The following is an 18022-nucleotide window of genomic DNA, read 5'->3' on the forward strand; positions in this document are numbered from 1 at the left end:
AGAATTTAGGTTACGCTTAGCACGTGCCCTAATAGATAATCACACAACACGGAAAGGTAAAGCACAAACAGGTGTACTTTTTAAAAAAGATAAGAAAGGGGGTAGGTTTGGCGTGCCAGACGAAATTCGTTTATTGAATGTGGGCATACACTTGCCAGAAGAGACTAATACTTACAAAAGGTGTCGCTTTTGCAGTACCAAACAGAAAGAACAGAGAACAAAAATACAATGTTCCGCCTGTGGAGTAGCTTTGTGTGCTAAAAATTGCTTCAAAACCTTTCACACTGTTCCACCTCAATAATATTATTTTTCTTAGTAATTAAGTTTCAGTTTATATTAAAACTATATATCATTCCTAACGTTGTTGTTTCATTTTATAACTTTATTCACTCATATTACAGTATTTTTTTCAATTTTATTATATAAGACAAAAAAGAAACAAGTAAAGTAGGAGCAACTTACATGTATAGAACTTGTAGTAAAAATATATCAAAAGTTGAGAGCTATTCCGGATAATGGGAAATAATTTCCCACTTAATTATATTTTGCTTTGAAATACCGGATACTGGGAAATAATTTCCCACTGCAAAACCCCCATTTCCCCCCTTTTTATAAAAAAAAGGAGTTGTTTTTCGAAATCTACGGCACCCACTTACCTAAAAGCCGTGACCAGATTTCAAATTACTCGAAAAATAAAGTTTGTTTGATTAAGGGTTAAAGAACACAGGGAAAGTACTAAAACAAAATAATATTACTTTTATAGTCATTTATTGGTTATATCACTAGTTTTGTACTATCACAATTGATATCTTTGTAATTGTTGTTGAGTAACTAAGGCTTAATGGAATATATTATAATCATACTGAATTCATTTAACTATGAAACGTATAGGCACAACTGTTCCCTTGCTTTAGATTTGCTATAGGAATATTAAAATTATAATATTTACTAGTAAATAATTATAACAACATTAACATATTTAAACTCTTTTTAAAGCTTTCTAAAATTATAACAATATGAATATACATATATACAAAATATATAATATAACATTTTTTATTTTGGTCTTAAGTGAGAATCGAACATACGACCTCTATTGTAAATATTATACTCAATGCGAATATATGCCAATACAATAAAGTATATTTCAAACTATTTAAAACAATAGAATTAACAATCTATTATACTATAATGCATTTGTAATTTTTTATTAATAAGACAGATAAAAAAGCAACAAACAACAACAAAAGCAACAATTTTTTTACCCTATGATCAACTAGATAATTGGGTAAAAAATATAGTCGAATTGATAACCTCTTTTTCTTACAGAAGTCGGTTAAAAATTTAAAAAAATGTTATAATTTATTACTTCAGATTTTAAAAAGGCGTCTTAGTTTTTTTTATTAGCCATAGATTTAAACCACCTGAATTCAAAATAACATTTACCTATAATATAGTCAACGAACATTCATTGTAATTAAATAAATATGTATTAATCTCATTTAATGTAATTTCTGTTTGCTTTCTCTAATAAAATAAGTTAATATTTTTGATAAAACAACCCATATTAGGCTTATAATAACAAGGATGCCAAGTATGTACCCAGCAATTACATCTAACAACAAATATTCATAGAAGGGAAGATCTCTAGCAATTGAATGCAATTTTGCTGCGTGACCCCACTTAGCGACATATTCGGTCCAAAACACAGCTGTGTCTAAAGGTTCATTTTCTCTTTCTTTCCACATTCTTGATACACGACGTGCGTTTAGACGGACTCTGGAAAAAAGAAAAAAATATTTAATAAAATATGTTAATTGTATTTAACTTGTATTATTTCTCTTAACTGTATGTCCCTTTGGAATCTGACGACTACTTCTTCTACTAAAACTATTTATATTATATTTATACAAGACTAGCGACGTCTATAATAGCCCAAGATCCCAGACCTGCCAGACCTATATTATTTTAGCAACGTTGAAATTTTGAGGACTACTAGTCTAATATGTAGTTAAGACAGTATGTAAGTAAGTTAGTGAGTAGGCTTAAGTAGGTAGATATTGCTACAAAACATATAATTAAACTTGTAAATCATTATTACTTATTCATCTATGAATATACAAATTCTTTTGTCGTTTTATGTGACACGTTTAAATTGTCTGGTGCAATAAAATCTTTCATTGTATCAGAATTGTGGGCATACATTATTATGTAAATATATTTGAATGTGCTATTTACTTTGAAATGTTATGCATAATGTTAAAATAAACAATATTATATGTTTTTCAGTCGTATAAATCGATTTATTCTTATTTATCAAACCTAAATAATGCATCGTGAAAATTAAATTATATATAGAGTGCGACTGTAAACGCGAGCGCAGGTTGTGAGTTCCATTCCTATTCGGAAAAATTAAATCTATTCTTATAATAAAATTATAACGGATCGGTGTCTTTACTTCTAAGATGTATAAGAAAAAATGTTTTTGTATGCCTGTTTGTCTTTGCGTTTGTTTACGCTTATCTCAGAAATGGCTTTACTGATTTAAATATAGGTTTCATTATTGGATTCTGGCATGTTTCATTTAAAATTAAGTGTTTATTTTATTTCAATCAGTTTATAAATAAAAATATTAGCTTTTTTAAAATTACGTATGTCGGGGGGCCCTGGGATCTTGGGCTGCTTGTAATATTACCAATTTACAATTTATAAATAGACAAATTGGCATTAAACCAACGTTACACGTCAAAAGTTAATAAGAAAATGAAAAATGAGCTCTTATTAAATAAAATAAAAATAAATCAGCTTCACGCTGTATCCCGCACACTGCTGTGTGCTGGGTAGACAAAACTAAGTGTTAAGACACTCCGTTCCCCACATTCTGCCGAATTGTGGAGGCATTGCGTGTTGAGTGGCAAAACTCAACGCCGCGCTTTGCCTCGACACCAGAACGAAGAAATGGAAGTATAAACGTAATTAAATATTTCACTTCCTCGAGTGAGGATCGAACCCTTTAGCTTAATCAAAATAACATATTTTAAACAAAAAGAAATTTAGGAAACACTTCACGATCGGACGACTGGAGATATTGTTATTCGTGATATTTGCATAAAAAGGTGTATGTAATTGAGCTTTCGCCTTTAAACATGAATTGATTTAAAAAAATACAGAAACGCAATGCTCTCGCAATGCTCTCACATGCTTGAACTAATATTACCTAACACAATGGATACGAGTACCTTATATATTTTACTAGCGGCCCGCTCGCGGTTTCACCCGCGTGAACTATGTTATTATTAATTTCTGTCTCCATGACTACGTCCTATTGACGTCTATGCAAAATTTGAGACTCCTAGCATTTGTAGTAACGGTAAGTTTCATACAAACTTTCGACCCCAAAAACAACCCCTTAGAAGTCGAATATTGCAAATTCCTGTCTTAGCGAGCACCTACGTCCTATAAGTAACTCCTATGCAAAATTTGAGATTCCTAACATTTGTAGTTTCTGAGATTTCGTGATGAGTGAGTGACCTTTCGATTTTATATATATAGATTAATAAATTAGATGTACCTCGCACACAGCAGGGTAAGCAGAGGGAATCTAGTGTTAAGATACTCCGTCCCAAACTCAACACGGCGGAAAATAGGAAAAACCTGCCTTGTGTGGGACACAGAGTGTAGCTGATTATACACATTTATATTACTATGAGAATACGCAAGGTCAATGATACTTCAAACACGATAAGCTTAGTTATAATTACCAATAATGATATTGCATAATATTGTATAATGTTTACTGATAACATGAATGAAATATTTCTTTGATAAGACGCAATTGTAGCACAATTGATAGGTAGGTACAATTAAAACTTACTGTGCACTTAAAACAAAGTCTACAGCTTCTTTCAAATCCTTTTCATTTAAATCCATGTAAGAAACCACTTTCCCCAGCCCCGCAGCTTCAGCGGTGGCTCCGTTATGGTACTGGTCTCCGAAGAAAGGCACCACTACCATAGGTTTGCCGGCCGACACAGCCTCGGTCATACCAAGAAGGCCACCGTGTGCTATGAATGCTACTATTTTCTCGTGTTCTGTAAAAGAAAGTAATTTTGTTTCAAATAACAATATTTTTATATAAATTTGAACTGTAGGTAAGTATACAGGGTGGAATTGTCAGCGCCACTTTAAATGAAACCACAGTTTTAACTATTCTATAAAAGCCTAATATAATTCGGAAAAAAAATAATTCTCAAAAATGAAAAAGTTTTATTTTCAAACAAAATAAATAATAAAATTATCGTTTTAAAATAAAACGCCATTTGTAAAGTATAACATAGGCACGCACAACTTACCATTTTTTTCTTTTTTTCTTACATTTTTATATATTATAGCATTAGTAGTAGGCAGAGGGAACCTCATGTTGAGACCCTCCATTCCCAATTTGCCGCCAAATTTTGGAGGTACTGTGCGTTGAGTGGCAGAACTCAACAAATATGAAATATTTAATTTCCTCGAGTGGGAATCAAATACAAATCCTGTCTCTTTTACAGTGACACTTTGTGACCACTTTACTGAGATCACTTTACATAAGCTATAAATCATTTGGTTATGAATATGATATGACTATTATTTATTACGATTAAACGACTGTAAGGCGACGCGAAGGCGATATGACTTTATTGAACTACGTTAATCGTTTTATTGTCTTCTTTACAGCAGCTATTTTACTGCAAAATATAAAAAAAATCTGTAAATGAAGCCTTATATTTAAATAATATTTGTAAGAATGCTGGTCCTTAGGTGGGAAAATAACAATAATAATTCCAGATTCAAACTTTAAACGAACTATTTTGTTTGAATTTCTTAGTACGGGTATAGATAGACACGTTAGGATGGACGTAGTAAAGTTGTCATATAATGTAAGGTTTTAGAAATTATAAGCAAAGAAAATAAAAGATTTGAACGTGCCCTCTCTTTAATAGTTTTCGAGAGGCGCGGGTTCAAATATTATTTTAGAATTTTTACAACTTTTCTAAAAAAGTAAAAATTCTCCATTGGGGAATGCACACGCACTGTTGAGGATAGAAAAAGATGGAGAAATCTCGCAATCTAATTGGAAAAGACAGCTCATGACCACGACCACTCCGACAGGAGCGTAGAAGAAGAAAAGTAGTATAGTGTATGTCTGGTAATTAATACCTATTTATAATTAATTATTATTAGATACACTACTTACAGTAAACTAACCACATTGCAAGATGCAAGTCTTATGTCTGATAACCTATTTACCAAGATAACGCCGTGTGCTAGGAGTTAGGTGTAATCGTGACTTACTTACTTTGTTTATTTTATATTTCTCCATAATCAACTATGTACATACGTTTTCTTTCGCGTGAAACACGTATTCGGCTTAAAATCGTGCTTAAAATATAGTAAGGTAAATAGGCTTAAAATATTATTCTAATGTGAGATATTTTTTTATAATAAAATTGTGAAAATGTAATAAAACAAAAAACTATGTTTTCATACAATTTTGTCTGTTTGTCTGTGCGTTTGTGAACGCTAAACTCAACGTGGTTAACGGATTTAATGTAGTTTTCTCTATTGTATTTTAGCAAACTTTCCTTAACATATAGTGTTTATTTTATTTAAACCAATATAAAGTATTTTGCTAGATAAAATTGCTACAAAAAAATGTCTTTAAAAAAAAAAGGCCAACATAAATATTGTAATATAACTTACTTAAAAGCTCATACTGTGGCAACCATCTGACTTTCAATATGTTTCCTATTAAGGTTCCCTCTTCATCGCTCTCTTCGAACTTCCAAATGATACGTTGTTTGAATTTTGATAAAGCATTAGTTATAAGCTGTTGTTTGTACTGCGGCATAGTCGATGTCCTAATAAGAGATCCGAAGCTTAGAAGTATAACGCCATGTTCCGATTCATTTATGAATTTCTCAATGTACTGAAACAAAAATATTTTAATTATTTTTTTTTTTTTGTGGAGGAGCATAGGGATTAGACATAGAAGACACTCCGTTCCTCACTTTCCGTCCAATGGTCGAGTCATTGCGTCTTAAGTGGAGGAACTCAACGTCGGGCTTTGTCTTGTTACGAGAGCGAAATATATAATTTAAATATATTATTTTTTCATCTGACTGGGAATCGAACACACAACCTTCACTTTACAATTAGACTTTTGTCTTTTTAGGCGCTCACGCGACAAGCATTGGAACTGGAATGAGTGCCCTCAAAGTTATTAATAATTTTTTTCTAGATTATCTTCCAATTTTCATTTACTTCGTAATATTGCTACAGCCATAAGTATATATGTAACTAAACTAATTTGAGAAATAGTAACTTTAAATTTGCATGAAGCAATTAAAATTACGTTGATTTAGAAAGTGCAAAGTATTTACGCGAGGCACCAACGGTTTCTTTAGTTGCTATTATACTCGTATATTCTAGATAGAGCGTAATATAACTGACGCGACTACTTTTTAATAAAACAACTAGGTAATGTACAAAAGGTTTAGTTTTTTTACTATTTTACAACCGAACGAAATATTTATTTACAACTTTTTAACTCCAGAGCATTTAATATTTCCATTTTCAGCATATTTCGAACACATAGAGTCAACTTTATACTAAATTACTATGTATCATTGCATGTATAACCTCCTTTTCTTCAGTAGTCGGTTAAAAACAAAAAAGGCGGTTATGATTTTGACCCGTATTTATGTATGTGCATCTGTTCCCCTGTAGGTTTGAAAATACTTATATTCCAAAATAGTCAGCTCAAAATAATGGGGCTGTGGAATTTGAACCTACAACCATTTTGTCCAGTTAGATAAGTTGACGACGTTTTCTATTTAGCTTCTCGCTGTATATTGCACTTTGTAGGGTAGGTAGAGAGAACATGAGAATCTAGCGTTAAGAAACTGTAGTTCCCCGCCACTTCCAAATACGACCTCAAGTAATTGGTAAATGATCACATTCAATTGCAAACAATTGGGCGTAGGAGAGGATAAGTGAACAATGTCATGGACATGGATAATGGACATGGACTATGATTTCAATGATCAGTCGTGGCGAATGGGCACAGTGTGACTGTAAAAGCGCGGTTGTGGGCTCGATTGCCACTAGAGAAAATTTAATATCCATTTTCTTCGTTCTGCTCCAGAATTCGGCGAAAAATAGGGTACGGGGTATCCAGGGGAGAAAGTAAGAGACACAAAAAAAACTTTATGTTTCTATTTAGTTTACAATTCTTCAAAACGATATTAATTTTAAAAATTTTAAATGATCATTTCCTTTTAAAAAAAATTATAGCTTTTAATATTTCGATTCACATGTCGATGAAATTTTTGCACGGTTAATACAAAATATCATAATAACTTTTATTTATCTTTAGCACCTTATTAATTTTTTTTTCTAAAAAATGGAGACGACTAAAGCTGTTACAGTAACGCCATCAAAATTTAAAACGTGAAGTTCAAGGTTCCATTTTTAAAATATCTAAGATAAAATTTTAATTAGGTGGTTCTATAAATTTACAACTTTTGATACATTTAAAATGAGAGCCTAAGGATTTTTTTTTTTTAGTTTTATTAATGACCTGCCTCTGCTTTGAACGAGTCTAATTATAATTAACAGACTGGGTAAGTGTAAGTCGGATCGGTTGAGGTTCCGTGTCAATTTTATGATTGTACTAGGTCAACGGGAAGTACAACTTAAGATATTGCTGCTGCGAAAGTAAAAAAATTCTTAAACTTTTTTCGATTAAAATTACAATTTTCAAATGTAAAACAATTGCCTTTTTTACATATTTGTACGCAATTCAAGACTGTTTTAAGTTTTTTTATTTGTTTCAAAGTATTTATTCAGGTAATCGTGTAAAAAATTGTTCCAAAGCCTAAATATATGAATTATTCGATATACGAATAAAAAGTGATCAAAATAAAGCACAATGATAGAAAATTGTTTTTATATTATTAATAATACCTGTATAACCTACTAACTATTAATAATTCCTATATTAATATTAATAATGACTAGTCTGTGCACATACAAATTAAATACATAAATTAATATAAAATCTTTCGACATTTACAATAAATACAGAGCGCGTTATAATATCTTATGAATAATTGTAACATTGAACTTGTACGGGAATTCAACCCGCGACCTTAAACATGCTAGACGATGCCGCAGACTTTAAAGCCTTGCTCTAGACCAAGGCTTTTTAACTCATTAAAATCATAATATTTTTATGTTGATTGAGAGTTGGTTCATAGAAATTTAAGTTTATTTTTAATAGCCAGGCCAGTCGTGGCGCGGAGAAAAAAGAATCATCAAAATCGTTAAGTTATTTGTCCATTTGTCGCGCACATACCGAATGCAAATTTAAGACTTATGTGATTTTCTTATAGATACCATTGTCAGACATGAAAAAAATGGGACCACACGGGAAGCACTAAAAATCATCAAAATCGGTTCACCCAGTCAAAAGTTCTGAGGTAACAAACATAAAAAATACAGTCGAATTGATAACCTCCTTTTCTTGCAGAAGTCGGTTAAAAATAATAGGATTCACTTATATTCTTTTTATAGTAGGTATATTGTTTACGCAAGAATTATTCCTTAGCATCCTATAAATAACTGTTTTAGGTCACTGGGAATCTAGGCCATTTAATAACCCAATTCAAGGCCTAGTTTAGTTCTATTTGGCAGGTGGACGTTGTATAATGGATGCAAGTCTCATTCGGAGGAGGTTTATATATTTCTTTAGTTTCCCGCTTTATTTGTGCAATATTATTTATTATCATTTATGTTTTTCTGTACAATGTGTCAGAATATGTTTGTGTAATGATGACTGAGTTCGAATACTACGACAGAGGTCATGGGTTCGACCCCGCCCGATTAGATAATTAAGTTACAAGTTTAAATATTTCTGCTTTGAATAGGAATGTACACATTTACCTGATTATAACACAGCTATGTAGTTTTATACATAACGTATCGAAAATGGGCGGAGAGTGAAAGACAGAGTGCCTTAAAACTCTCTTTGCGCTTTATAAACTCGTAAAGTATTCAAAGATTCTCTCTGCCTACCCTGCTAAAACTTGAATAACAAGAAGCTACTTATTTATCTAAAACTTAAATATCTCGGGAGCATTTATTCCGTACTCTGTACATAGACATACGAGTAGTTGTAAAGAACAGTATGAATAAATATGTAAGTCTTCTTCATAATGTTATCTAACGTACTTCTTATTGGTACTAATGTGAAAATAAGTGTATGTAATGCTACTAATATGAAAATAATAAGATATATTCATTACTTTTTTCTCTCTAGTTTGGAATTTGCTAGATGGTTTTTTAAAAAAACATGTTATAGTAAAAAAAAATCACTTACATTTTTATATATATATTTGTATATTATATAATATTTTTATTTATGAAATTGTATTTTTTTATGTCATTTTTATTAATTTTAAAATTTTAATGGATATATTTATATAATTTCCGATTTGTAACTAGCAGATTTGTTCTTGCAATCGACATGAAAGAAACCCTACATTACGTTGCGTTGTGCCCCAATTTCATAACCTCAGTTACTTATTATGATAATGTTGACGAATCTAAAGATAATTATTTTAAAATGAGTCTAGAACGAGTATAAATTTAAACTGTAGTAAGAATGTATTATTTTCCTTTTTTTTTAGTTTTTATAGGACACTTTAATTAATTAAAGTAACTCACCGGTGGTATAATTTTCTTCGTCTGATCCAAATGCATACCCCCAGCCTGAACAAGTCCTGGTAAAGAAGGTCGAGCCCCATTCAAAGTGTGATAAGTATTTGTTATTATTAACGATGTATTTTTGGCCAAATCGTTGAGATCTGGAATTTTTCTGCCAAACTGCTTTTCAATGAGCGCTTGTTCCTTTATTTGGATACTGTATCGGAACCATAATTTTTGATATGTTAATATAAATGCATTTTCCATGCGTTCCAAAAAGGTCATTTGCGTGTTGAATGACGTACTAACCACAGGAACGTAGGACGGGTTATCAGTTAACCCGATACGGTCAGCCGACCATGGCATCGGCGCGCATGATAACAATGCCACGACAGGTGCCTTTATCTCGTACACATGTAACAGACCCAGCATACAATCGCTGTTGAAGTTCTCAACTAATACTACATCATACTCTTTCTTCAGAGCTTCCCTCAGAGGAGGCCAATCTACAGCTTTACTACATACATTTAACGCCATCCCAGCGAGGGGAGTGAATTCCGATAATTGTTTAACAATGCGACCTATTATCGGTATATGCTTAATAAAACTGGGGCTTTCGTACCAATTTAAGTCAAATACTTCCAATCCTATCCCAGCGATGCCTTCAAAGCTGATATCAGTGTAGTTCGCTGGAGGATACTTTTGCGGGAAGAAAGATGCGACGGTCACATGGTGTCCTCTTTCAGCCAGTTTCAGTAGTAACGGCTCAAAAACCATTTGATGGCTTTTTCCCGTGTGTGGAAAGAGTCCCAGGATCCGTGCAGTTTTCGCACGTCCGGTAAATCCTAAGATTGTCAAGATCGTAAAGTATACGTAGGAACGCATCGTGATCGCACGTCGCTCCCCCGAGTCGTAAGGAACACTGCGCGTCGCAAGTGAACGCCGACGACTGACTGTTGCTATTTTCAGCATGAGTTACGTGATTTTCAAGCGTGAGTCGTGATTTCACGATTTGTTGTGTATTGTTTTAGATTTTAAGTGGTATTTTAATATGTCTTCAATACATTAGATTATTATAGTATTTATTAAGTATTTTACGTCTAAGTATGAAATATTAAAATTTTATTTCCGTATTGACGTAGAGAGACGATGTGATTTAACTACGATACGCTTTCTGTTCATCTCTAGTAAAATTTATGATAGCGTCAATATAAATATTTTATCAAACTTTGCCTCTCTTACATACTAACATTATAAGTGCGGTGTTGGATTCCGCCATACACGCAAATAAATTCATGGAACCAAAATTAAATGGATTACTCAACTTTTACTAGGTATTCTTTCAAAATTGTAATTAAAATTAAAATAAATAATAGGTAGCAATAAGTAAAATTCGAATTCAATTCTGATCATAAGCTACTACTTTCTAAGAATAAACATAATAAACATAAAAAATATGTAAAAAGTAGGAATATTGAAGCAGTTTTATTTAGTGAAAGTTGATTTTGCCTTAGGTAATGAAATTGCAAACCGCTCGATCGTGGCAACATCAATCAAGATAAAATGATTATTTTTCTTATTTTCTACATAAAATAGTACTTATAAAACAACTACCTACTTACTTACGCGTCGATCGAATGTCATTTTAACGCGGTTTTCACAAAATAATAGAGTCGAGAATTATAAATATTACATAAATTCTATAATAGTGTTCCAAGCCGAAGCGAAGCTGCAAGCGGAAAATAGTTTCTTAATAAATAATTATATATTAGAAAATAAAGTTGTAAAAATATTTATAGTGGAATATAATTTCTTAGTTGGTATTTCCTGGCAATGCATTGTCATAGACGTAGGTACTATCTTACGATATATTAAATATATATTTTATTTTTACACTGTGCACAACAGAGTAGGCAGAGGGACCCTAGTGTTAAGACATTCCGTTGCCCACTTTCCGGCGAACTCTGGAAGAATTGCTTCCAGAGTAGCCGGTGACGGAACTTAACGTCGCGCTTTGCCTCGACATCAGAAATGAAAATGATATATTTATTTAAATTTATTAAATAAATATACCATTTCGTCGAGTGGAGATTGAATTGATTTTGTGCCCCTACCCCACGAGTGGCCTCTCTCATAAATATACATTTATTTTTAAAAACAAGAATTTCCTTTCTTTAGAATCCATTTTATAACCAAAAAATCATTTTGTTGCAATACTTAATGGGTTCTGAAATAATATAATAATGATATAAATACTTCCATACGCTTAGAACTTTATTTCAGTATCACAATTCACAACATTAGCGAATAACTAGATACTTACTATCTACGTTATCATATTTACCATAATTTACACTACTTGACTATTGAGTAATGCTTTCCATACTTAATATTTATTTAATAAATATTATCAGAATAAACTAGTTTAATTATAATTTCTATAGAAATTATATGTCATAATAGGTGCCTGTTATTATGGCAAATAATTACTATGAAATTGATAACTTATCACGACATGTCTACATGTTAACACTTCGCCAGTAGAGTTTAACCAAAGTGTTCCTGCTTTTTTTTTTATTTTTTCAAATAAAATTTGTCTATGGATTTTATAGATCATGAGATTGTGTTTAGTCCACCCGGTCGATATCTATAGCATAGTTGTTTAGTATAAGGCCCCATCAATTCCTCTGTTAATTAGTAATGGACAATAATGTAAATTAAATAATAAAATAAGCAAAAATATCACTTTACATATAAGCGAAAAAATCAATTGATTTATTTGATTTGATTTTATTTTAAAAATATCAAATCTAAGCCAATTTCCAATGTGGCACATTGACCTTTCAATAACATTTTTAAGAGTTTAAGTATATACAAGCAACGAATATTTCATTTAAAAATAAACATTATATTACATATATTATTTTACAATATTACATAATATATGTATGTTTATTATTGGAGGCCAGTGGCTCAGGGGCACAAAGTGTGACTAAACGCGATTGGTTGTGTGTTCGATCCCCGCTCGAGAAAATGAAATAGTTATTTGAATTTATATTTTCGTTTCTTCGCTCTGACTAGTAGTGTTGAGACTGATCGCGGCGTTAATTTCCGCATCAACACGCAATACCTCCAAAATTCGGCGGAAAGTGGGGAACGGAGTGTCTTAACACAAAGTTCCGCCTAAGCATTACCCGCAGGAAACCTTTTTATAAGATTGTTTACGTATAAGGAGTTGTAAGTTTAAACGAAGTCAAGTTCAATATATTTAGCTTACGAATACGACATTGAACTTCAACACAACTTTACACGGTGATTATAACGATTTACATGAACCATTATGACTGCCTCGTGAAGATATTGGATTGTGCACGAGCAGGCTCTGGGTTAGATTTTCATTTTAATAAAAAAAGTTATATTATTCTCATGTTTATTTCAGACGTTTTCACAACATTAAGAAATGCTATCGAATGCGATCATGTAAAGATTCGCAATTGCGAATTACTTATTACTTATTTGATCTCTTTACCGACGTCGTAAGATACAAAAAACAAGTGAAGTAATAATCTACCGTTATTAGATATAACTGTAATATTCTAATATTTATCAATTGGATAGAACGCTATTTTTTAAGCCTTCTCTAAATAAAAAGTGAAAGACCAGACTTCTTTTGCACTGTATTATTAATACAGTCTAGTCTTTCATTTCAATAAAATAAAGCATTATTCTCTTAATATCTACTTATATCTATATATATATAAAAGGACTTGTCCTCACTGACTGAGGTAAGACGCACGCACAGCCGTAACCGCTGTGCGTAGAAACGTGAAATTTGGACAGATGTTTACTTTCGTAATCTGGACATCCACTAAGAAGGGATTTTAAAAAATTATAATCCTAAAGGGGTGAAATAGAGGTTGTAAGTTTGTATGGAAAAAAATTTAAATCGGCACCGATTTTTATAAAATTTGAAATTTAGATTTTTAAAAGTATTTAATTGAATACGTGTTTCATAGTTTTCTAGAATTCTCCCGCTAATGGTGCAAATAAGGGGTTGAAAGTTTGTATCGATTTTTTTTAATCGGCACCAATTTTTATAAAATTTGAAATTCAGACTCTTAAAAGTATTTAATTGAACACATGTTTCATGGTTTTCTAGAATTCAACCCCTAAAGGTGCAAATAAGGGGTTGAAAGTTTGTATGGAAAAATCTTCAAATCGCCACCGATTTTTTAAAAATTTGAAATTTCGACTCTTAAAAATATTTCATTGAACACATGTTTCATGGTTTATTAGAATTCACCTCTAAATAAGCTAGCGAAGCTGCGCGCGTCCGCTAGTTTAAAATAAAAGGCAATATTTTTGATGCAAAAGACAGATATGTTTTACCAAAAAAATGTATGTAGGTATATTATTCTAATACATAAGTTTTTTTTGTTTCCGCTGTATCCTACATTTAGCAAGGTAGACAAAGGGAACCTATTACGAAAGTTTAAGGCATTATTTTCCGCACTCACTGAACACTGAGTCACGACGGCCCATACACAAGTTGTGTTCAGATTTACAAATCGCTCCAAATATGCCGTTGTATAATTCTACGTCAGAAAGCTGTACGTACTATTTATGTAACGGTACCTATTACTACTGCTACAAATGACCGCCAGCTGATTTCATCTCAGATTCGATTGACGAATTCTTATTGAAGCAACTACTGTCCTGTAGTGATGATATACTTATTTCAATATCTTTTTATAGTGTCATGCTATATCACGCATATAGCAGGGTAGACAGAGAGAACCTAGTGTGGCAAGGACACCTAGGAGGTATTGTGTATTAAGTGCCCCACGGCGAAACTCAACGCCGCGTGTTTAAAAGAAAAGGAAGGAAAATTATTTATAATCTTATATACACAGAGAAGGCAGACGTGGCGTCGTCGTAATGGTTTCTAAAGGGTAAAAAAGTATTTAGTTTAGTAATTTAATTTAATTTTTTTTTCGAAGAGAGAGTTTCGTGAGAGTGTTTTACAGCGACACATAAAACGTCCCTGAGAAATAAAGTAGCTGCTTGGGTGGATGTGCTACAGCAGGGGCGTCCCGTGCGGGGGCTTGCAGCAGTCGATCGGGCTGGAAAGTGAGAGATGAAGCCGAAGAATATTGATTATGTCTTTTAAGTATAGTTATTTAGCCAATAAAAAAATATAAAAGACTATGTTAAATCATGAAAATTAATAATTAACCATGCTTATATTTCACAAATAACATATATTAAATACTAACATCACAATTATCAATACTAAGGTAACTATAGTTAAATCAAATAGGTTTCAGCAAAATATGAACCGACAGTCAACTGTTATCAATATATTTGTAAGAATTAAGTTTAAACATTACTTTTGTTATTATACTAGTCAAGTATGTGTCAACCATATTATATTTAGATAAGGATATAAATATGGTTTCCAAAGACAATATAACAATGATGAGCAAATTCACAACAAACAAAGATGATGATGCAAGCAAATTATATTCCATCAAGGCTTAAAATTTTCCATATTAATTGAGTACTACGATACAAATTATAATTGAATATCGAGAAAGTTAAGAACTTTATAAATACTAATGAATTTATGAATACTAAAATATTTAATTTAAATTCAAAATGAGGCCATCAATGAGGCAGGTGTATAAACGTGAGACTGTAGACACGATGGTTTTGGATTCAATTACCGCTCGGTGGAATGCAATAATATTTTCATTTCTTGACTCTGGTAACGAGGCAAAGGGCGTTGAGTTCTGTTCATGAGCAGTCTGCGGGAAATGAGTGTCTTAAATCCTCTCTGTATACCCGTAATTTTGCGCTGAACCCCGGCACCGCGCAAAATTAAATAATTGACCTTAATATATTTTTCTGATATACAAGTTACAAGCGTAGATTGATAGGTTTTATTATATCTCTACAACACACCATAATTTTCTTTTTCCCTAACATTTCACAAATATCAACACATTTATTGTAAATTAATCACTATCCTTCCTGAATTAATCTATTCTTAACTACTATTTATCCTTCCTTTATATTCCTACTTTGAATAAAGTATTAAAAAAATGATAAAAACTCATTATACAGTTTCTGTCATTAGTTTAAATAAATAATGGTCAAATTAATTTTTTAACAGTGAACAATGCTAAAAATATATCAAAACATTAAAACATTATTGTCAAAGGGGCCATAAAAATTTTCCCTTGGATCTAAATCTCATTGTAACTAAGACAACAAACATTTACATTACGGTCTACAACTACAGTTGTGGCCGCCCTAAAGTTAAGTTTTCTGAACTTTGCAGCCAGGGCTTGTCGACCATACTTTAAATAAAGCCTTAACAGAATAATTTAATAAAAAATTCTAACTATGTCAAATCAATCTGTCCTCAATTTAAAAATAACAATATGCTGGTTCTTTTTTGCAATACTACCTTAGTTGGATCCCGCAAACATTACTGAAAATAATGACTCTCTTATAAATGATTAAACACAAGGGCTCATTTAAAATATCTTTTTTGTTATTTTGATATTAATATGTTTTATTAACGTCCAAAAAAGATATGATGTAAAATTAAGATTTTAGAGTTAACATTTCAAAAATAATATAGTTGTAAAGTTACACAAGCAACATCATTTAAAAATAATGATTTAATGATTTCATTGAAACATATAATTCATAATATTGTTAGAATGTGTGTATAATTCATAAAATAAATTAAAATGTGCTTTTTTTAAATTTTTATCTGTATATTTTGTTTTAAAATAACTATGGTGGTTTCTGAACTATAATTAAAAATATAGTAAGCCAACAATAAATACACTTAAAATTATTCTGAATTTTAATGTAATATCAAAATACTTCACAACAGACTATGTAACAAATTCTTGTTCAAACATGACTCCTTAAGGGATCTAGTAATAAATATGATTAGCAGAAGAATTTCCTTACACCGCAATAAGAACGACAATCATACTGAAAAGAAAAATAATATAATTAGTTATTTTATAGTTACAACAAATTTAGAGAGGATGGTGGGCTTGAGACCAAGTGCCATGACATCCTCTGCAACAGTAAACAAGATGGTTGTGGGTTCCACTCCCATTCGACAGAATGAAATATTTCATATTTTCATTTCTTTGTTCTGGAGTTGAGTTCCACTATTCAACAACGTAATGTATCCTTCAAGAATTCAGCAGTAAATATGTATAAAATATAAACATTGTAATTAACCTACACCTCTTATATACCATCCAAGCACTAACTACACTACTAAGCTATAGATAAAAATGTCAAAATACTAAAAGATGAAAAAGCTGTCATGGCAGAGTAGCATGCCATAGTTGGGGGCCTGATACCAAGTTCAGGGAAGAAATTATTTTCATTTCCTCGCTCTGGTAATAAGACAACAGATATTGACAAAAATCAACTCACCCATATAGGTATAAAAAGAATGACAGTAAATAGAAAGCCAGTTTTATCCAACCTTCTCTCTGACATACAGTTAATACATCAGCATTCATTATACTTGTTGGATCATAAAGGCCAGGGACTGACATCACAGGTCTCGTCCGGTACCTTAAAATATAAGGTAAAGAATTAAGTTTCATATTAGAATTAAGTTTCATATAACAATGAATCGGCATGACAGCAAATTTATGCTAATTTAAGCAGGAATTTAGTAAGGAAAGATTCACAAACATAACCTTGTTACCTGTGTATATGATATAGAATAAGTGGGACGTTTATTATCAATGAAAACCATTCTCCCGAGATCAAAAACAAAAAGTTTATAAAAAAGTGTAGTAAATACTCCGGTAGCACCAACTGCAATTAATAAAATAAGGTTACATGGCGCAGGTCACTCACTCTTGAGATTACGATGTATTATACTAACCGGATTAAGGCTGTTGCATTGATCGATAGGATTTTTATAATCGGTCTTTAATTCATCAAAAGCTATTACATGAAATATTGAGAAAAATATTAAGAAAGCATCTACAATTAGCGCTATAATATAAGAAAACGCTGGGAAACTAAACGCCATTTTGACAAAAAACAAATATGACTGATGACAATTGACAAGCAATGACTTTACTATTTGTGTTCTTCTACACTTATCTTAGTATGGATTCTTGTATTTATGCTCAAATGAAAAAATGTTGAAGTCAATAAAAATCCAGGGAAGAATAGAATAGATTCAAACAGGTAAGTTTTTTTAATATTCATTGATTTT

General features: G+C 31.6%; 2 protein-coding genes across 2 annotated transcripts; both read right to left on the reverse strand.

Moving 5' to 3' along the window:
• Window positions 1-751: 751 nt before the first annotated feature.
• Window positions 752-10716, reverse strand: LOC146528620 (UDP-glycosyltransferase UGT5-like). The gene is made up of 4 exons (XM_085202677.1): window positions 9769-10716; window positions 5743-5968; window positions 3875-4091; window positions 752-1779 (listed from the first exon to the last, which is right to left on the reverse strand). Exons 1-4 carry the CDS (start codon window positions 10630-10632, stop codon window positions 1503-1505), a joined length of 1584 nt encoding a protein of 527 aa, XP_085058803.1. The 5' UTR covers window positions 10633-10716; the 3' UTR covers window positions 752-1502.
• Window positions 10717-16614: 5898 nt separating this feature from the next.
• Window positions 16615-17867, reverse strand: cni (protein cornichon). The gene is made up of 4 exons (XM_085203413.1): window positions 17684-17867; window positions 17501-17613; window positions 17221-17364; window positions 16615-16761 (listed from the first exon to the last, which is right to left on the reverse strand). Exons 1-4 carry the CDS (start codon window positions 17831-17833, stop codon window positions 16734-16736), a joined length of 435 nt encoding a protein of 144 aa, XP_085059539.1. The 5' UTR covers window positions 17834-17867; the 3' UTR covers window positions 16615-16733.
• Window positions 17868-18022: the final 155 nt, after the last annotated feature.

Source organism: Heliconius melpomene, chromosome 19 (genome assembly GCF_056956725.1).
Source record: "Heliconius melpomene rosina isolate 202511_hmr_F chromosome 19, ASM5695672v1, whole genome shotgun sequence".
Classification (NCBI taxonomy): domain Eukaryota; kingdom Metazoa; phylum Arthropoda; class Insecta; order Lepidoptera; family Nymphalidae; genus Heliconius; species Heliconius melpomene.